The 23,251-nt window shown below is 35.3% G+C and overlaps 1 protein-coding gene and 1 pseudogene across 1 annotated transcript in view; both read right to left on the reverse strand.

The window, feature by feature from the left end:
* The window catches only part of LOC122438324, a 36,110-nt pseudogene extending 16,751 nt beyond the window's left edge, over window positions 1-19,359 (reverse strand).
* A 1,929-nt stretch (window positions 19,360-21,288) lies between these two features.
* Window positions 21,289-23,251, reverse strand: part of EFCAB13 (EF-hand calcium binding domain 13) — a 208,955-nt gene continuing 206,992 nt past the window's right edge. The window contains exons 51-53 of the mRNA XM_043464397.1: window positions 23,018-23,119; window positions 22,470-22,523; window positions 21,289-21,470 (exon numbers count right to left, since the gene is read on the reverse strand). Of these exons, the coding sequence (XP_043320332.1) occupies window positions 21,289-21,470; window positions 22,470-22,523; window positions 23,018-23,119 (338 nt within the window). The remainder of the gene's footprint in view (window positions 21,471-22,469; window positions 22,524-23,017; window positions 23,120-23,251) is intronic.

Raw genomic sequence — 23,251 nt, forward strand, 5'->3', positions numbered from 1 at the left:
AAAAATAACAACTTGCTAGCAATATGGAGTTATTTTAGAAGAAAACTACACAGTCAAGCACTCTAAAGCCATTTGAAGAATACATATATAATTTAAAAATCCTTACCATCAACTGGTAGAGTTTTTACTAAATTCAAGTATTCCTTATCTGTGACTTCTACTTTCATGTCTTTCAGAGCTTTTTCTAGGTCACTGACATCTATCTGCTTTCCTAGAAAAGACAGAAATGGTGATAAAAAGAATTTTATAAGGATAAAAATCAGTGAGTTATTACAACAAAAGCTGCTAACTAGTAACATTTTCACTCATGCACTATAATTTTGTGGGTACTTAAAAATAATGTGTTGTAAACAAACAAAAAAACTAACATTTATGACCACCCTGATTATGTAAGTGGTAAAAAAAAAAAAGCCAAATATTGGTTCTTTTCTTCACTAAATAGATATTTAAGTATTTCTCCTGATAGTTTTGAAATTATCATTATGCTAAGAGAAATGCAATCTTAGGTACATAAATTTCATCTAGAAAGGCATATAAATTATATGCCTTGTATTAACTAATTAATAAAATGTATATAAAAACATGTATAGTTAATACTTGTTAGAAAGTATCTTTAAAAAAACAGGGCCTCAGGCTTCCATAATAATTTTTATTTTACACTGTTTGTATGGTAAGTAATTTTTTGATTATTACTTTTATACTTTGCAAGGAAAAACAATTTTGGTTTAGTTAAGTCCTTTGGTTTAAATCAGCAGAAAATGAGTCTCTGAAAGCTTACTGTCTATAAAGTCTAGAATCCAAAACTTTTAGTCAATAAATTAGGTATGTTGCATATTTCAAGTATGTATGTCCAGTACAGATTTCTTTTTATTTATTCTGCTTGGGATTCACTTGGCTTCTTTAAATTGACATCCTTTCTCTCTTCTGGAAAGTTCTCTTCAAATATTGATTCTGTCTCATTCTCTCTCTTCTTCCTGACATTCCAATTAAAAATACATTAGATTTTCTTATTATTCTGTATGTCTCTTAATCATTCTTTCACATTTTCCATTTTTTGGTCTTTCTGTGCTACATACTTTATAACTTCTTAAGTTCCTTAGTTCTTTCTTCAGCTTTTTAAAAGTTACCATTCAATCCATCTAATGTTTTAACTTTATATTGCTTTTATTTCTTGAAGATCTCTTTGGTTCTTTATCAAATCTGTCTGCTCTTCATTCACATATTCAAGGCCCTTTTTCAATTCTTAAAATATATTAAGAGTGATTATTTAACATTTTTTTGTCTGATAATTCCAAAATCTAAATCTGATTCTGTCATATGTTATTTATGATGGCTGTTACTCATCATGCCATGCTTAGTTACTCATTGTGCCAATGTGTTTAGTAATTTTAGACCAGGAACTTCTTTGTATGTGAAAATCTTTGTTTTGAGAAGATGAGTATCCTTCAGAACTTTCAGAATTCAGTTCAGTTCAGTTGATCAGTCATGTCTGAGTCTTTGTGATCCCATGGACTGCAGCATGCCAGGCTTTCCTGTCCTTCACCAACTTCTGGAGCTTGCTCAAACACATGTCTATTGAGTTGGTGATCCAACCTTTGGTGATCTCATTGTCTGTCATCCCCTTCTCCTCCCTCCTTCAATCTTTCCCAGCATCAGGGTCTTTCCCAATGAGTCAGTTCTTCACATCAGGTGGCCAAAGTATTGGAGTTTCAGCTGCAGCATCAGTCTTTCCAATGAATTCAGGACTAATTTCCTTTAGGTTGACTGGTTTGATCTCCTTGCAGTCCAAGAGACACTCAAGAATCTTCTCCAATACCACAGTTGCAAATTTCTTTTAGGATTACTTTAAATTCTCAGCCTAAGTTAGTGTAAATTTGATAAGTAAGCCTGCGTAAAGGTCATCTTGTGTTTATAAATTGAGTTAGACAGTCTTCCTTGCAGTCCAGAGACATATTTCTAATTCGCTCTTATGCTATACACATAGCTTTTCAAGTCTTAGCTTTAGGGCAGGTGTACTTAGTTGCTCAGTAGTGACCGACTCTTTGCAACCCTCCAGACTGTAGCCCACCAGGCTCCTCTGTCCATGGAATTCTCCAGGCAAGAACACTGGAGTGGGTGGCCATTTGTTTCTCCAGTGGATCTTCCCGACCCGTGGATCAAACCCACCATATTTCCTACTTTGGGCAGGCTCTGGGTTTTGCTTCCTTTCTACTGAGTTCTGGCAGACAGTCAAAACTGCCTAGATTCACTTAGTTCAGCAAATGCTTAGAGAATGAAATGTGGTTTCAGGGCTCTTCTTCTTCAGGTTCCAGGCTTTTGGTATGTATATTCCTTAAGGATACACATTTATGGAAACATTTAAGAATTCTTTTAAAATTAGATTCTATCCGCATTATTAGTTGTTTTCAACATCCAGGCACATAGCACAGCATGCTGCTAGAAATGGGCATCTTCTCAGAACGTTTGTGAAAAGTGTACCTGGGTAGCTATGTACTTGTTTGTGTTCTACTGAGCTCTCAGGTTTTCTTTTGTTCTACTCCTCCCCATTTCTCTGTAATGAACAGTAGTTATTTTATATGGCTATTCCTTTGCAATTCCAGAGATAAATGAGTTTCCTCTGATTATGTCAGCTTCAGAGTTGGGAAAGATATATTACTGAATTTTTATGATAAAAATGGCCTTTTCTATTTCATTTATTATTGGATCTTTTTCTTTGCTGTTAACGAAACAAGCTGGAGCACTCCTACCATCATTTCCACACAACTGGGTCAAACAGAAGCCTCCATAGGGTCTGGCCAGGGAGCAACGGAGCCCACTCCATGGAGGAGGGAGGGTAGGGTGACTGGACGCAGCTTTCATAGTGATGACCCTTCTCTCATGCCCGGAGGTCCAACTATGCATATATGAGGAACAGAAGTGGATTCATTTTTCCTTCATTGTCCACTTTAAGGATTCACATAACTATTGAGCAGAAAAAAGCACCCAAAGTCCTTTTAGAAGGACCTCTTCTAGATCAGAAAAACAAGTGTAGGATCAGATTCAAAGATTCCATTTAAGCACAAAATTTTACCTAATTTTGTAAGGAAGCTATTGGAATGGTTATGTTACAATATCAATGAGGATAATATCTGGCAAAGTCAGGATTGCTCCTTAGTTGCACCAGATAAAATTTCAAATGGATACTTGCTAAAACACTACATAAAACAACAGACTGCTACAGAAATAAGTTCACTACATTATTAAACACTGATTAGGACATTTGTGCATGATATCAGAGTACATGGCCAATTCAAACCTCCTCTGAAACTAGAATAATTCTAGAAAATCTATAACTGTGAGATTTTGATTAGAACCACACCTTAAGGGACTTTTTGAACATATCCAAAAGGGTTTTATACAGTTGCTTCTGAGTTATGAACATGTACTAACAGTATGTTTATTTTCTGGGTGGATTTTTAAAAACTATTTATTTATTTATGGCTGCCTCAGGTCTTAGTTGCATCATGAGGGATCTTTCATTGTGGGTGTGTGGGCTCTAGAGTTCACAAGCTCAGTAATTGTGACACATGCACTTAGGCGCCCCATGGCATGGAGGATCTTGGTTCCCCAACCAGGGACCAGGGATCAAATTCATGTTCCTTGCATTAGAAAGTGATTTTCTTAATCATTGAACCACCAGGGAAGCCCCCTGGATGGATTTTTAACATTCTTGTGTCAAAAATTCATAACGCTCAGACTGGCTAACAAACTTGTAGATACACTACCCTACTATACCTACTGAGGGCATTCCAACTTATCTATTCAATTTTAGAGAATTCATTTTATTTTGGTAATCATTCATGATTATATAAGATTCTGCATAATATTTAGAAACTTCATCATCTTTTTAATACCAAAACCTCTGGTAAAATAGAAGAGACATCAGAACTGGAAAGTTACATCTTTCAAGACCGCTGAGAGCTTCAATAAGCAGGTTGTTGCTTCCTTGGTGGTTCAGACAATAAAGAATCTGCCTGAAACGTCAGAGACTCAGGTTTAACTGCTGGGTCGGGAAGATTCCCTGGAGAAGGGAATGGCAACCCACTCTAGCATTCTTGCCTGGAGAATTCCATGGATAGAGGAGCCTGGAGGGCTACAGTCCATGGAGTTACAAAGAGTCGGAAATGTCTGAGTGACTAACACTTGCATTTTCACTTTTTCATGTAAGTCACTTGCTGACCCAAGGTCCAAGCTCCACAGAAACAAAAATTACATAATGTCAAAAGCTTCCACACAAAACCATTAGAATAAGAAAACACTGACTGTCAGTGCACTGTATACTTTTCATACATTTTTATTCTTATTTTGTCATGTTTTTCTTTTTACTTGTTTAATTTCATACATTTCTGACTTAGCCAATCATAATCTCCCTTACTATTAATAAAAACTTATTGAAGTTTAATTTTATTAGAGACAATCACTTTACTAGAGTTAGGACAATCCTAACTTTATAATTCAGCTTTTTACTGTCAAGCCAACTTAAAGAATTCTGATTATGTTCTTGTTGTTGTTCAGTTGCTAAGTCAAGTCCTACTCCTTGTGACCCCAGTAGACTACAGCATTTCAGGCTTCCCTGTCCTTCACTGTTTCCCAGAGTTTGCTCAAACTCATGTCCATTGAGTCAGTGATGCCATTCAGCCATCTCATCCTCTGTCACCCCCTTCTCCTCCCTCAGTCTTTCTCAGTATCAGGGCCTTTTCCAATGAGTTGGCTCTTTGCATGAGGTTTCCAAAGTACTCGGGCTTCAGCTTCAGCATCAGTCCTTCCAATTAATATTCAGGGTTGACTTCCTTTAGGATTGACTGGTTTGATCTCTTTACTGACCAAGGAACTCTCAAGAGTCCTCTCCAGCACCACAGTTTGAAAGCATCAGTTCTTTGGCACTCAGCCTTCTTTATGGCCCAACTCTCACATCCGTACACGACTACTAGAAAAACCATAGCTTTGACTATACAGACCTTTGTTGACAAAGTGATGTCTCTGCTTTTTAATATGCTATCTAGGTTAGTCATAGCTTTTTTTCCAGTGAGCATGCATCTCTAATTTCATTACTGCAGTCACCATCTGTAGTGGTTTCGGAGCCCAAGAAAATAAAATCTCCCACTGCTTCCACTTTTTCTCTACCTAATTGCCATGAATTGATGGTACTTGATGCTGTGATATTAGTGTTTTGAATGCTGAGTTTTAAGCCAGCTTTTATAGAGACAATTCTAAGTGCATGTCTTTTCAACAGTCTCAGTAGATCTTGTCTCTTTATAAAGAGCCCAAAGGGATAGAATCTTTTCTAAGGAAATAGCTAATATCTGGTGGAACAGATTCCCAAGTATAATGCATTTCACTCATGGGAATAAAAAAAAAAAAAACTGAGTCTCACCTTGTCTGGCCTAGTATAAAATACAGTTCATGTCCTATTCAGAGAATAGGAGCAAATCTGGACAGTTCCTAATTGTCTTTCTTGTAGTCTTGGTTGATAGAGGATCAAATTGTGGAAGTAGGACTACAAATAATTTCCACACTATTAAGAAAAGGCTGTTGCCAAGCTATGAAACATTATCAAATGAATCCAAATTACAAAAAATAAACAAAACACTTATTTGTATAGCAGCATAATTTATTGCTAGAAAAACAAGACCCTAAGGACAGTTATTGAATTATGAAGAGTAAATACCAGATTTAGAAATATAATATTGTCTCTATAATAAAAGACACATTCTCATAATGTTGGGAAAAATTCTACATATAATGATATGAGGCTAATATAATTGTCTAGAAAATTGTGATGTTGATGACCGACTCAAATAATTATGTCTATATATAGTATTATCTCAGTTATTGCCCAAATTTTGAAATTCTTGTCTTGGAATTCTTGTCTAGGAATACCTACCTTCCTAGTACCTCTGTTGCAAAAGCATGGGTAATCATAGCAGATAAATGAGAATGTTTAGTTAATGAAAGGTTAGAATAGCAAATTAACAGAATGAAGGGATGGGAGAAATATCATTAAAACACAGTTAAGAATTAAGAAATATTTTACTTACCTAAAACAGTACTCAGTTCTTTCATCACTGTATCTACTTTGATCTTCTCTTCATCTATAAGACATGGTAAAATTTAGACATTGATAAGCCCAAACTCAGAAAAAAAGCAAAAACTACAAAGTTCTTAAATTAAGAAGTCAAGCCTGGATGAAGACTATTGACTATATTCTGTCCTTTTAAAATTTATGATTCCTGGACTTTAAGGATAGGTCCATTATCTACAACAGGGATTAAGATCGCTTACATCATAAAGTCTATGTTAGGCAAAATGTTTTCTAAGTCTCTTGGACTCATGTTTCTAACTCCATATTTCCCTAGTAATGGCTGATAATATATGACTGGTATACATTTAAGGCTATTTTTTATGGTATTATGTCACTTTATATAGCTGGGAAAAGACAAAGAATGCCAGGAAAAGGAGCAATGAAGAGCAAATTGTGTGGTGAACTAAAGCTTTTAAATTTTGCCTGAGGGAAAAATGCCATGTAAAGAATGGAAAGATGAGGCAAAAAAGGCTGGTTGGAGTTAACAATTTAGACGTTGACATCAGACTGTCTGGATCTGGGAAAACAGCAGTGAAAAAAAGATGAAAATTCTGGCTCCACAAATTTTATATTAATTTGTTTTGTTTATGACTGTATCTCTTTTGCATTCCAATTCCCTATGATGAAAGGACATCTTTTTTTTGCTGTTAGTTCTGGAAGGTCTTATAGGTGTTCATAAAACTGGTCAACGTCAGCTTCTTCAGCATTAGTGGTTGGGGCATAGACTTTGATTACTGTGATGTTGAAAGGTTTGCCTTGGAAATGAACTGAGATCATTCTTTCATTTTTGAGGCTGCACCCAAGTACTGCATTTCGGACTCTTGTTGACCATTTCTTCTAAGGGATTCTTGCCTGCAGTAGTAGATATAATGGTCATCCGAAGTAAACTTGCCCATTCCTGTCCATTTTAGTTCACTGATTCCTAAGATGTTGATGTTCACTCTTGCCATCTCCTGCTTGACCATGTCCAATTTACCTTGATTCATGGACCTAACATTTCAGGTCCCTATGCAATATTGTTCTTTACAGCATCAGACTTTACTTTCACCACCAAACACATCCACAATTAAGTGCTTTTTCCGTTTTGGCCCAGCCACTTCATTCTTCCTGGAGCTATTAGTAATTGTCTTTCACTCTTCCCTAGTAGCATATTGGACACCTTCCAACCTGGGGGGCTCATCTTCCAGTATCGTGTGTGTGTGTGTGTGTGTGTGTGTGTGTGTGATTCACTCAGTCATGTCTGACTCTGTGCAACCCCATGGACTGTAGCTCACCAGCCTCCTCTGTCTATGGGATTCTCTGGGCAAGAATACAGGAGTGGGTTGCCATTCCCTTCTCCAGTGAATCTTCCTGACCCAGGAATCGAACCCAGGTCTCTTGAATTTCAGGCAGATTCTTTACCATCTGAGCCACTGGGGGATCCCTCTGGTATCATATCTTTTTACCATTTCATACTGTTCATGTGGTTCTCGTGGCAAGAATACTAGAGCGGGTTTGCCAATCCCTTCTGCAGTAAATCATGTTTTATCAGAACATTTCATTATGACCCATTCCTCTTGCATGGCCCTGCACAGCATGGATCATAGCTTCATTGAGTTATACAAGCCCCTTTGCCACGACAAAGTTGTGATCCATGTAGGGGAACAAATGACTGGTCCAAAACTGGAAAAGAAGTATGACAAGGCTGTATATTGTCACCCTGCTTAGTTAACTTATATGCAGAGTACGTCATGTGAAATGCAGGGCTGAATGAATCACAAGCTGGAATCAAGATTGCTGGAAAAAATTTCAGCACCCTCAGATATGCAGACGATACCACTGTAAATGGCAGAAAGTGAAGAGGAACTAAGAGCCTCTCGATGAGGGTGGAAAAGAGTGAAAAATCTGGCTTAAACCTCAACATTTATAAAACTAAGATCATGGTGTCTGGTCCCATCATGTGTGAGTGCATGCTTAGTCACTTCAGTCATGTCTGACTCTTTGCTGCCCTGTGAACTATAGTCCACCAGGCTTCTCTATCCATGGGATTCTCCAGGCAAGAATACCGGAGTAAGTTGAAATGCCCTCCTCCAGGGGATCTTCCCAAATTGGGGACTGAACCTGTGTCTGCCTGCATCTCTTGTATTACAGAGGGATTATTTACCCACCTGGGAAGCCCCTGGTTCCAAGACTTTATGACAAATATAAAGGGAAAAAATGGAAGCAATGGCAGATTTTATTTTCTTGGGCTCCAAAATTACTGTGGACAGAGACTGCAGCCATTAAATATAAAAGACGCTTGCTCCTTGGAAGGAAAGCTATGACAAACCTAGACAGCATATTAAAAAGCAGAGACATCACTTTGCCGACAGAAGTCTGTATAGTCACAGCTATGGTTTTTCCTGTAGTCATGTACAGATGTGAGAGTTGGACGATAAAGAAGGCTGAGTGCCAAAGAATTGATGCTTTCAAATTGTGGTGCTGGAGAAGACTCTTGAAAGACCCTAGGACTGCGAGGAGATAAAACTAGTAAATCCTAAAGGAAGTCAACCCTGTATATTCATTGGAAGGAATGATGCTGAAGCTGAAGCTCCAAAACTTTGGCTACCTGATGTGAAGAGCCAACCCATTGGAAAAGACCAAGATACTAGGAAAAATGAAAATGAAAGTCTTTCAGTCATGTCTGACTCTTTGCAACCCTATGGACTGTCTATATAGTCTATGGAATTCACCAGGCCAAAATACTGAAGTGGGTAGCCTTTCCCTTCTTCAGGGGATCTTCCCAACCCAGGTCTCCCACATTGCTTAGCACTGTCTGGCATATTGAGTTGAGTTTGTTGGGACTGAGTCTTTATTTATGCTTCCTTCAGTAGATCTGCATTTTGCCAGGTATTTACCAAGTAATTTTCTGTACTAAGATTTGGCAGAAAACTTTCTTGGAAATAAAATTCATGTTAAAATAAAAAGCAAAAGGTGAAGAATGAAGGCTGTTAGATTAAGATTTAGGTCTAAAGCAGAAACAATTTGAAATTATAGGTAACAAAAATAACGAAGAGCTAACACTTCACAACTGTAAGAATGACTATTATCATTCTAACAAAAGACAAGAGATAAATGCTGGGGAGGATGTGGAGAAGAGGGAACCTTTGTTCACTGTAAACTGGTACAGCCACTGTGGAAAACAGCATGGAAGTTCCTGAAGAAACCATATGATCCTTGGACTGCAAAGAGATCAAACCAGTCAATCTTAAAGGAAATCAGTCCTGAATATTCATTGGAAGGACTGATGCTGAAGCTGAAGCTCCAATACTTTGCTACCTGATGCGAAGAACTGACTCATTGGAAAAGACCCTGATGCAGGGCAAGACTGAGGGCAGGAGAAGAGGGGGACAATGAAGTATGAGAGGATGAGATGAGTCGGTTGGCATCATCGACTCAATGGACATGAGTTTAAGCAGGCTCCAGGAGTTGGTGATGGACAGAGAGGCCTGGCATGCTACTACAGTCCATGGGGTCGCAAAGAGTTGGACACGACTGAGCAACTGAACTGACCATATGATCCAACAATTTCACTTCTGGGTACATATACAGAGCAAATGAAAACAGAATTTCAAAGAGATATATGTGCTTCCATGTTCACTATAGTATCTTTCACAATAATCAAGATATGAAAACAAAGTATCTGTCAATAGATGAATAAAGAAGATGTGATGTATTATACACAATGAAGAGTTATTCAGTCATGATAATGAAGGATATCTTCTCATTTGTGATAACATGGATGGACTCTGAGTGCATTATGCTAACTGAAACAAATCAGACCAAGAGAGGCTAATATGATATGATACCACCCACAAAAACATATATATATGTATACACACATATAAAAGCTGAGCCTACAGAAACAGAGAACAGAATGAGAGTTACCGGGGCTGGGGGGTGGAGAAATGGGGAGATGTTGGTCAAAGGGTACAAACTTCCAGTTATAAGGTGAATAAATTCTGAGCATCTAATGTACAGAACACTACATTTTATATGGTAAAGACTGTAGTTAATAATACTAATTGTATACTTGAAATCTGCTTGGAGACTAGATCTTAAATGTTAGAAAAGAATTATAATAATGTGATGTGTTGGAGGTGTTAGCTAACACTATGGTGATAGTCATTTTGCAATATATGTCTATCAAATCAACAGATTGTGTACCTTAAACTTACACAATGTTATGCATCAATTTGGAAGGACTGATGCTGAAACTCCAGTACTTTGGCCGCCTCGTGCGAAGAGTTGACTCATTGGAACAGACCCTCATGCTGGGAGGGATTGGGAGCAGGAGGAGAAGGGGACAACAGAGGATGAGATGGCTAGATGGCATCACCGACTCAATGGGCATGAGTTTGACTAAACTCCAGGAGTTGGTGATGGACAGGGAGGCCTGGCATGCTGCGATTCATGGGGTCGCAAAGAGTTGGACACAACTGAGCGACTGAACTGAACCGAACTGACTGAAAGACAGACAGAAAAAAAAAGACTCAATAGGCCTGAAAGAGTATAAGAGTGGTTACAGTGCTCACCATCATACAGTAGTTTTTCTATCAAATCCATGAATTCTTCTTCTGTGATCTTGATTCCCATGCTTTCTAAAAAAGTGTCCAGCTTATTGACATCAATATTGCCTCCTAAATAGAGGATAGGAAAGAAATATAGTAAAATTGCATGATTCTAAAACACATTCACTCTATATTAATATTCTTCTTTACTGAGCATGTATTTTATTACAATAAAAATATTTCATTCATTTCTGAGTATTATTGTTAACATTTTCAAGACAAACACCAAAATGTCAGTTTTGTCCAGCTAATACAATAAAAATTAGAATTAATTACCTCCAATTTTGTGTTGGGAATACTGAAAAGCTAGAGCTAGAGGTGACTGACATAATATTCTGCAAAATAGTCATTATTTTTGTCGCCTATAATTTCAAATTGTTTCTGCTTTACACCTAAATCTTAATCTGACAGCCTTCATTCTTCACCTTTTGTTTGCATTTTAAAATGAATTTTATTTCTCTGGGGCTGAATTAGGAAAATTTAAGTTTCTTGCCAAATCTTAGTACAGAAAAGTACTTGGTAAATACCTGGCAAAATGCAGATCTACTGAAAGAAGTATAAATAAAGACTTGATTATGTAGGAAAGGAGGATTTATATTTTGACAATGCAAATAGAGGTTTCAGATTAAGTCTTTTTAGCATGCTTCTTACTCACGTTTGAGAGATTTTATGCCCTTCATCAACCTTTTCTGATACACTTTTCCATCAGCTATAAAAAAACAAGATACTTTAGAACTTAATTTTAGAAAAGAATTTAGGAATCAGAAAGATAGTACACATCTCTTAATTTCAGAAAGAAAGAATTTAGAAAATTTTGCCTGAAGAACATTTCAAATGCAAATAGATAACAGATATACCAGAATGTTCACTCACAGTGGTAAAGGAATATAAAGCTAATCATAATAATGAGATGTTCTTTTTTTTACTGTATTGACAATGTAAGGAAAATAACATTGTCAAATACTATTTGTGAGAGTTCAAATTACAATATTCTGGAAGGAAATGTGGCAAAACAAAATATTTTGCAACTCTATTTAAAGGAATGCAATCTCACTAAGTTTTAGGATGTTTGCCAAAATTTATCTACAAGGTTGCCAAAAATAAAAAGGATGTCTATTTATAGACGGAGAACTGGAAAAATAAACCTCAGATTTTTTACATTATTTACTGCTTTGAGGTAGGAAGAGAGATGGTTTTGTTTTTGCTTACCTGCATTATCAAGGTTTCTATGATGAAGACATATTAAATTGTGAAAAAATAAGAGTTATAAATAAATTTATACACTCACAATATTATGTATGAATGTATGTATCTAGCTATCTATCTTAAAAGCACTAGAAGGAAAGGTTTCAAGATATTAATAGTGGTTATCTTTGTGTTATGAAATTAAAAACATTTTTTATTTTCCTAAATTTTAAAATTTCATTTAATTAGATAGTTAAGAACTGCAGTTTTTTCTGAATATACAAAATTATCCACTTATTGGTAAAATATATATTTTATGCTGCAGAAATACACATAGCTATTTTTTGTTGTTGTTGTTTTATCTTCTCTTTACTCCTGTTTCCCTTGTTCCTTCTTTCTTCTTCTTTTTGGTGGTGGTGGTGTGTGTGTGCTCAGTCATATCTGACTACCACCAAGCTCTTCTGTCCATGGAATTTTCCATGGGTTGCCATTTCCTCCTCTGGGGGGTTTTCCTGACCCAGGGATCGAACCCACACTCTTGTGTCTTCTGCCTTAGCAGGCAGATTCTTTACCACCTGAGCCACCTGGAAACTACCCTTCTTCTTTTAAAAAAAAAATCTATTTTCAAATCCAGCTGATTAACGACCTGAGGGCTCAGGGTGAACTTCGACTTTGATGGCAAAGGCAAAACTTATAATTCATAGCTGAGAGGGTTAGATTGATGATTTTAAAATACAAATCTAAGCAATGAATCTTTTCTTTGTACTAGCATTAACTTTTTAACAGTTTTCAAGCATTTTCACTCTATTTTGGAATTTTTCAAATAGTTCCACAAAATCAGACTTCCTAAAAAACCCAAATAGCACCCACGAATCTTACCATTAACTGGCATGGTCTCCAGCAAATTCAAGCGTTCATTAGATGTGAGCTTAATCCCCAAGTTTCCCAAAACATTTTCAAGTTTACTAGTATCAACTTTGTCTCCTTTGAAAGAAAAAAAGGATGTTAACAGATGGTAATTTTAGGACATCATAGTTATCTAAAAATTTTAAAACCTGGCTCATTTAATGTTATCCTCACTTCCATATTCTCACATATTTGAACAGTGTTTACAGATAGTGAATCAGAATTTATTCCTTAATTCTTCATAAGAGAGTAGCCTCTTAAGCCTAATGACAAGACATCATAGAAGAAAATTAGATTATGAAATAGGTCAGTAATTTAAAGTATCTAGTCTTTTTTGTTTTTAATGCTGAATCATGAGATTATTATGGCAATCCTATCAATTAAATTTTCTAAAAATATCCACCTTCCTATATTCTGAGACTATCTAGATTTTGGCTATGTAAACTAGCAGTTATTAACTCAAAAGCTTGCAGGAGCCTGGAGATAGAAAAAATGAATGAAACTGGCTATAGTGAAGCGGACAGCACATGCCTTGTCCAAAAAGAAAACATGCCAGCTATTGTGAGGGAATTCAGATCTTATAAAACTTGACTACAGATTGAATTAAACTCAAGGGTGTCTAATTTGTGACCACTGATCTAACCACTGGTTAAAACCAGTATAATGTTGCTGGAAATAACAGAAAATACAATTTTTTATTCAAACATCACCACTTATTTTCATGGCTGAATCCTAGATAATCTGAAGTCAAAGAAGAAGAAAAGTTAAGATGTACATATTTCATAATAAATATATAAAGTATCAACATTAATAAGTTTATTTTGTAATATTGAGAAAACACTATGCAAAATATAATACAGGGTGAATTCCATTTAACATGTTTTACTAATGTCTTACTCACCTGAAAAAGGTTTCACTTCATTCATCACCTTTTCCAGATCAACTTTACCATTAACTGTAAGAAAAGGAATAAATTAGACAGAAATACAGCAAGGAATGTAAGAAAACGATGTTGTATACAGCAGATGAATTTAGCAGCATTTATTTGCTGTAGGGGGCTTCCCAGGTGGCACTAGTGGTAACAAATCTGCCTGCAATGCAGAAGACTTAAGAGGCTTGGGTTCAACCCCTGGGTTAGGAAGATCCCCTGGAGGAGGGCATGGTAACCCATTCCAGTATTCTTGCTTGGAGAATCCCATGGACAGCGGAGCCTGGCAGGTTACAGTTCAAAGGGTTGCAGAGTCAGACACAATTGAAGTGACTTAGCATGCATGCATGCATTTGCTGCAGAAAAGCTAGCTTTTTGAAAGTACAAATTTCTTTGCTGTTTTTCAGATGCTGAGTCATGTCTGACTCTCTGTGACTCCATGGACTGTAGCATGCCAGACTTCCCTGTCCTTCTCTATCTCCTGGAGTGAATTTCTAGTTACAAATAAATGCAAATTTCTAGTTATAAAATAAATAAGCTATGATGATGTGATGTACAGTATGGTGATTATAGTTAGCAATACTGTATTGCGTATTTGAAAGTTGCTAAGAGAATAGATCTTAAAAGATCTTGTCAAAGAAAAACATTTTGTAACTAGGCATGGCGATGGCTATCATTGGAGAACAGGTCTACTCTAGCTGAACTAAAAGAGATAAAATAAAAGCTAGCCATACTGATATTAAGTATCCTTTCAATAAATACTGATGGCATGCATTAGCAAATGTGGCTAAAGAGATGGACTGTGATTTAAGTGAAACCTATCCATTCAGGAAAGGCTGAGTAAAAAGAGCAGAGGTACGTTGAAATCTTTCTCTAATTTGCACATGACACTAGCAAGAGTCAGCATGTGTCCTTTCTTTCAATCTGAGTTTTTCTTCTAAGCTTTTCATAATAATTCTTGATGTCAAACAAGCATTTTAAATGACTGTTAGAAATAGATATATAAGAGTATTTTTTACGTAGGGTTCAGTGATATCTAAAATGCTCACCATCAACTGGTAGATTTTGTGTTAGATCTTTGAGTTCCTTTTCAGTGAGGTTCATGCCCATGTTTTCCAAAACAGTGTATACTTTACTAGAGTCAATCTTCCCTCCTTATAAAAAGAGATATAAAAGAAAAAGTTAATGTCTCTAAAATGTGAATTTTGAGCAATGAACAATTCCTGAGGTAATATTATGATTATCATTTTCATCCAAAAGACCAAAGCCTAATGAGAGCTTTACAAGAGTACAAAGAATGGAGTACAAAGTACAATAATGGAGTTAGGATTAGAGTTCATTGTTTTAATCTAAATCTTCATGAGAAGTATATCCAGTATATTTAAAGGTGATTGAATAACTTCTCAGAAAATTTTAGCAAGGTGACAATAATTCCAATATTACTAATATTGTCTTGTTTTCACTGTGTTTAAGAGTCAACTTCTAGTTATGTTAAGGGATGCTGATTTTCCATTACAATTAAAAATTTTAAAAAAACAGGTTAAAAAGTAAATTATTTAAAATAAAAAATATTAATAGTAGTAGGAATGTTTACGGATTTGACAGATTTCATGAAGGAGGTATGTAATGATGGAAGAGTGGGAATCTTGCTTAGATCTGATCTCCATCATGGCCTGCTTCCTGTCCATCTCTTTCAGTTTTATGGTCCCTTCACTTCCTCAGAGACTTTCTAGGTTTTTGGTGTTTTTTTGTTTTGTCTGAATGTCAGATTACTAGTCTCTGCTGCTGATTTAACTGAGGATGTCCTAATTTTCCCTTTACTTTTGTCAACTTGGGCTCTGATAATTTCTTCCTATGTCAAAATTTGGAGAATTCCAAGAGAGCATGGATATTCTTTTCAGGTTACACCATAAGAAATGATCTCCTAAAGAACAGGTTGATCTATAAAATAAATAATACAAGTGTTGAGTGGCAGGGTTTACCATTTAATCACAAGGAAACAGTATAAATGCCAAACATGATGATCTCAGATTGATGTGCATTTAATAAAATGGTTTCTCACTCACCTTTAAGAAACTTTATACCATTCAGCAACCTATTTCGATAGACCTTTCCCTCTGTAAGAGAAAGCACTATTCAGATCACAGAAGAACAATGCGGAGTTTCCTAGACAGTATGAAACCAGTAATTCAGTAAGACATATTTTGTGAATTGACTTAGACATTTTCTGATTTACTGACAAATAATGAAATTACATAAAGTGAGGATACTGGTACTCTACTATGGTGAAACACATCTTTTCCTTTTCTTTTGTGACATTTTCATTTTCCCCTATTAGATCATTCCCTTCTTTTTCTTTTTCTTATTCATTCTCACTTAAATTTTGGATTTGTTGGTAGAATCAAAAGTAATAAAAGCTATAATTGAATCCTGATGATAGGAGTCATGGTGATGCAATTGTTGATTCTCAAACTAAAACTTAATGGCACAGATAATATTTTAAGATCTAACAGCACCATTTAAGATTACATAACACAGATTCAAACATTATTTTTGACAGGCAATGAGGTAGAGGTAATTTCAGAAATTTTCACAGTTTAACAATAATATTCCCTAGATGACTACAGTTTATTAGAAATACTCACTATCAACTGGCAGATTATTCACCAGTCCTGACAGTTCTTTAGCTGTGAGCTCTATTCCCATATTTCCTAGAACTGTTTCCATGTCATTGACATCAACTTCCTCTCCTTCAAAAAAATAGAAATGGTAACGTGAGATTTTAAAGATTTATTCTATATAATAATGAAATCTATTATTGTTTAATTATTAGCCCTAACTAATCAATGACTTAATATTAAGTTGAGTGAGTCCTGTTTGGCTACAGTTATGGCAGAAAATTGAAGTGTTTATTTCTTTAACTTTATTAATAGTAGACACAAAAGAACACAGTACATGGTAATGGATTTTCGTAATTTTCTATTTGGGGGATTACCAGCAAAGTAATGAAACTATTTTTATTCCTTCAACATGTATTTTTAGTAAATATTTTAGATTAATTTGGAAAAAATTAGATCATAGGGCCTAACAAAATGTGGCACTATGTTTTGTTGTTAAAACATTGATAAACCAAAGTCAAAGTCTAAGAATCATTTTACTAGAAAATAGCATAATTTAAAAAGAAATAGAAAGTAACAGGGAAAAGTACAAAATTGTATAAAGAATCAAAATCATATGTATTTGGTAACTTCTTCCTCACCTGTAACATCTTCTATTCTACCCATCACTTTTTTCAGATCAACCTTCTTATAGGCTGTAAAATATAGTTTAATCAGGGGAAAACAATAATAATGACTCAGGAAAAAAATCTATAGAATAGGAAGTAATTTTATCTAAGAGTTATTATTACTATAAGATGACCAAGGAAAATATATACACTTAAAATGAAGATTTAACAGTAAACAATGAATAAAAATAACCTACAAAAGGTATTACTGAAAAATAAAAATTTGCATTATGAATATAAGTTTATTTTACCTAATATTCAAGAAAATTCAGGTTATAACTAGTCCATAGAATCAATGCTGACTTCTAAAAATGTGTTGGGATGTGATTTTCTGAGAAAATGAGATTATTGCACACTATGGCTTCCTTCACTTTCTTGGGCTCCAAAATCACTGCAGATGGTGACTGCAGCCATGAAATCAAGACACTTGCTCCTTGGAAGAAAAGCTATGACAAACCTAGACAGTGTATTAAAAAGCAGAGACATCACTTTGCCAACAAAGTTCCGCATAGTTAAAGCTATGGTTTTTCTAGTAGTCATGTACGGATGTGAGAGTTGGACCATAAAAGAAGGCTGAGCACCGCAGAATTCATGCTTTCAAACTGTGGTGCTGGAGAAGACTCTTGAGAGTCCCTCTTGGACAGCAAGGATATGAAACTAGTCAATCCTAAAGGAAATCAACCCTGAATAATAGTCTTTGGAAGGACTGATGCTGAAACTGAAGCGCCAATACTTTGGCCACCTGATGTGAAGAGTTGACTCATTGGAAAACAGCTGATGCTGGGAAAGATTGAGGGCAAGGGGAGAAGGGGATGACAGAGGATGAGATAGTTGGATGGCATCATTGACTCAATGGACTGAGTTTCAACAAACTCAGGGAGATAGTGAAGGACAAGGAAGCCTGTCATGCTGCAGTTCGTGGGGTTGCAAAAAGTCAGACACAACTCAGCAACTGAACAACAACAGCAACAACAACAACACGGACTACTTTAAACTCTGAAAAAAGACACATAAAAAATAAATTTTGGAAAAATGATTTTTTAAGGGTTCCTTTAAATACTTTGAAACCCAAATTATTCTATTTCAAATGGCCTATCATTATTAATCATGTAAAATTTTTCTTCCTCAATTATGAAATGGTCTAACTCTGCCAAGTCCACATTTGTTAGTGGCTCTGTGTGATTGAAGCAGTCCTTCAGCTTTATTTTCACTTATTTCTTGAAATTATACATCTTTTCTAATATTTGTAAGGATTGATACCTTGTGTTGCCACGTGTTGATGCAGTGGGCAGATGGAGACTAGTGCTAATCTGTAAGGAATGTTTGCTGTGGGCCACCTGATGCGAAGAGCTGACTCATTTGAAAAGACCCTGATGCTAGGAAAGATTGAAGGTGGGAGAAGGGGATGACAGAGGATTGAGGTGGTTGGATGGCATCACCGACTCAATGGACATGAGTTTGGGTAAACTCCGGGAGTTGGTGATGGACAGGGAGGCCTGGCGCAAAGAGTCGGATACGACTGAGCAGCTGAACTGAACTGAATTATGTAAGTGGTCAGTTTAGTGAATCTCCTGAAACTAAATGGTGGATAAGAACTCAGCCAAAGCCCTACCACTTGACACATCATTTGCATTCATTTCAAATTAAAAACAGAATAAATAAAACAGAATAAATTGAATCAAAGAAATTTAAACATACCTTTCAAAACAAATTAAAAAAATACACAAACATATAAATAGTCCCTCTTTTTACTTCTCACTGTCATTACCATACCTCACTATTAATAACTGCTTTCTGTATATTCTTCCAGACTTTTCCTTAGTTTACAAAAGAATACTACATATCTTTTTAGAAAATTAATAACACTATACATATTATTTTATAATTTTTTGCTACAGTGACCAAAAAGAATGCATGAATCAATGGCTGGAAAAATTGGGTTAAAGCCCGAATTGATGTCAGTAATATAAGGATCAGTGAGAAACACACATTGCAGATCTTATTTTATAAAACCAGAGAATAATAACCCCTCTCTCTTTCACTAGCACCCATTCCCAGCCCAAAATGTGTAAAGAAATAAATTACAGGTTTTAACTGGATAAAAACATGGAGCCATGTTGTTGTTCTCCTGAAAGCTATTCAAAGGTTTGTTTTTTGTTTTTTGGGTAGCAAATAATTCAAACCTCTGAAACAGTCATAATTAATCCTCAAGCTCAACCTCTATTTAAAATCACACGTTTTCCACAATGCTCACCACTCAGAAGATCCTTCAGGTGATCAAGTTCCTCTTCTGTAAGATTGACCTCCATGGCTTCTAACGCAGTATCCAGGTTACTTACATGAACCTTTCCTCCTTGGAAACATGAAAGGAAAGGGACAAAGGAACAAAAATGGAATGATTCTAAAATATTTTAAAAATTCATAAATATTTTACTATTTTCAACTAACAGATATTATTGGTTCCCCCCATTCAGGTTTATTGAGATATATTAATATTTGACATATATCATTGTACAAGTTTAAGGTGTACAGCATAATGATTTGACATATGTATATACTGCAAAGTGATTACCAAAATAAGGATAGTTAATGCATTCACATTTCTCATAGTTATAATTTTGAGGTAAGAACTTTTGTTAAGATTTATACCATTATTAACTTTCAAAAATACTATACAGTATTAACAATATTGTTAATAACAGTCATTGTGCTGTACATTACATCTCTAGAACTTATTCACCTTCCAACTGGAAATTTGTATCCTTTGATCACCTTCACCCACTGCCCTCCCCACCCCCAAACCTCTGGAAACTACCAATTTTCTATTTCTATGAGTTCAGTTTTTTAAGATACCATGTGTAAGTGAGATCACAAAATGTCCATCTTTTTCTCTCTGACTTATTTACTTATACCCTCTATTTATAGTGTTGCAGATGGTAGGGTTTCTTTCTATTTTAATGGCTGAATAATATTCCATTGTGTGTACACACACACACACGCCCCCACATTTTCATTTTATTTATTCATTCAGCCATCATACCATGTCATGGTTATGGTAAATAATGCCACAATAAACACAAGACGACAGATATCTCTTTGAGACAGTAACAGGTATTACTGTTACATGAATATACACTGATAAAAGAGAATGACATCATAACCTGGTATAACTGCCAATATTTTCAAGCAAAGAACAAAACTACAATAGATTTTTCCAGCTCTTTACAAGCAGAGTTAGAATTTAGAGAGTTTAAAGCGAGATTAGTACTTCTCTCCTCAAACCTTAAGCACACCTGCTCAGGAAAATGTTAGGTGGGATAGGAGTTAAGCAACTATAATGAGACAGTACTCTTCACAAAGAAGTAGAGATTAGCATTAGCATTAGAGAGTAGCATTTCTCCCCCTCAGTGCTTACTCTCAGATTCTTTTCTCTATTTGTCGTGACATCTGGAATAAACGGCAAAACTTTTCCCTCTCTCCCTCTTGCCTTCCTTCCTACTCCTTCTGCTCCCTCCCTCCTTCCTTTCCTCCATCTCTTTCTTTCATCTTTCTTTTATTTGTTTATATAAATTTTTTTTCAGAAAAAGTTAGAAAAATGCAATCTAACAGAGAACTTCCTTCTAAGATAAAGTAAAGGTTTTTACCCGGAAAAAACACAGATGTAAGAAGCAAAACAAGAAGCAAAATAAAGTATTATAGTTTCTTGATATGAATTTAACACTTGAGGAGGATATTTCACAAGCCTAACCATGTTTGCTTACTTTTGTTACTCCTCACATCCTTCAGCAATCTGTTTTGAAATACCTTTCCATGAGCTGTAAGAAAAGGTACAATTCAGATCTCTGGAAAATTGACATACAAATTCACTGAAAAATTATAAATTGTATATTACAAGAAGTTACATTTTAATGATGTGCTTTAAAATTTAGTCTATTTTATAGCCATAATATTGACATTTAAGAATATAAATATCTTTCACAGTAGCAAACTTATCTATTACTTGGTATTAGAGACATTTATTAGCTTAACTCTCCTACAGTTGCAATACTACAAAATACATAAAAATATTTTTGCTTTATTCTACTGATGTTCTATTCCTTTCTTTTTTATTATTTTTCATTGTTCATATTGCAAACCTAATGCTGACCTGAGGGACAGTATTAGTCACTTAGAGATGACTCAAGTTGTGTTTGAGGAGATAATGATGAAATTTATTCTCAAGTCAAAAGTGCCTTTCTATTGATTTATGGCATTTTGGGGCAAAACTGTACTATTAAACGATTAGGAGCTGCTCATGCTGACCCATAAGATCAAGTTCCCTGGGAGGCACGGTACATTCTCGTGGCTTACCATCAATGGGCAGTGTTTTCATCAGTTGCTCAAGCTCCTTATCTGTAAGCTCAATTCCCATGTCTTTTAGAACATTTTGTAGGTTACTGGAATCAATTTTTTCTCCTTTGAAAAGATGGAATATTCATAGGTAAAACGTTAAGGGCCAAGCTAATTATTTCAAATCATCTAAAAGTATACTTGTGCTGCAGAATGAATGATTTCCTAATAAAAAGTCAAATCAGAGCTTCCCTGGTGGCACAGTGGGTAAGAATCCACATGCCAATGAAGGGGACATGGGTTCAATCCCTGATCTGGGAAGATTCCACAAGCTACAGGGCAACTAAGCCCGTGTGCCACAACTACTGAGCCTGTGCTCTAGAGCCCATGAGCCACAACGGCTGAAGCACACACGCCTATAGAGCCTGTACTCTGCAACAAGAGCAGTCACCACAATAAGAAACTCGTGCACCTCAATAAAGAGTAGCCTCCGCTCACAGCAACTAGAGAAAGCCCATGCAAAGCAAGGAAGACCCAGCGCAGTCGAAAATAAATAAATAGATAAATAAAAAAATTTTTAAACAAACTAGTCATTTAAAAAAGGTCAGATCAAAAATAGATTTTGTCCCTTAATAAATGGGATTACTCTTTACTTAGAATAACACCACATAGTATAGAAGCAAATCTGGTTATACAATTATCTACAATTAGGCCAAGAGATGATTAGTACAATAAAATACATAATCATCAGAGTATGACCTATTTTACTTTATTTTGTTAAAACTATGTGATTAGCTGTTTGCAATGAACTTATTATGTTTAATGCTTCACTCTGCATTTACTCTATCCATCTAGTTTTTGGACACATAAATACTCATGAAATACTTTTATTGAATAAAAAACCCATCAAATATAAGACTTCTAATGAAGAAATAGTCATTTTGTTTTACTTATAAAACCCAGATAATGTTAGCTTAATCTGTTGGTCAGTAGATGAAAATATTTTATCAAAATGAACACTGAAAATATGCTAATTTATAAGTCACATATTATATATTGGGAAATACTATTAAATTTTTATCATAAACCATGATTTGGTATAAACCATTTATAATAAATTCCTACCTGTAAAAGCTTTTACTTCATCCTTCAAGGTTTTAAGGGACACTTTATTATCAACTGTAAGACAGAAAACATAACATGAATCTCATAAAATGATTTAACATAACATAAGAACACTCTCCCCTCTTCTGATTATAACAACTAGCAATAGCACTTAATAAGTGTACTGGGCATTTTGTTAAGCATTTTAAATGGTCATTCAATAAACATTTATTCAAAATAAGCAAAGAACATGGGTTAGAAAAAATTATAAATATTAAAATTAATGCTTTCTTCAAAAATGTAAATTTGACTTTCTACCCAATAAAATATCAAATCTTATATTTGATAATGAAAAGATGGGTTATTTTGTAGAGGCCAGCTTTCTTGTTCTCAGAGTTCAAAAGACTCTTCTATTGACCATGCCACCAGTACCTGGAACAGTATATTCCCATCTTCTTTAAATTTCTCACCTCCAATCTTGATATCTTTCCTATGAAATTTCCTTTATTTCTTTCCTTCCTCTGTTAAAGGTACAAAGCTCAAAAGACAATGGTATCTAATACACTTACCACTGACTGGCAGGTTTTGTGTCAGATCTTTAAGTTCCTCATCAGTGATCTTGATTCCCATGCTGCCAAGTACAGTTTCCAGGTTTTTGATGTCAACATTTCCTTAATTAGAAACAGACAGGACTGTGAAGCAAATTTAATGATTCCAGAGAAGTTATTTTTAAGGGTTGTTTTTTTTTTGACACATATACCTTCTGAGAATCTGAGAAAGGCTATGTATCTTACACTCCTACA

Source organism: Cervus canadensis, chromosome 1 (genome assembly GCF_019320065.1).
Source record: "Cervus canadensis isolate Bull #8, Minnesota chromosome 1, ASM1932006v1, whole genome shotgun sequence".
In the NCBI taxonomy this organism is placed as follows: Eukaryota; Metazoa; Chordata; class Mammalia; order Artiodactyla; family Cervidae; genus Cervus; species Cervus canadensis.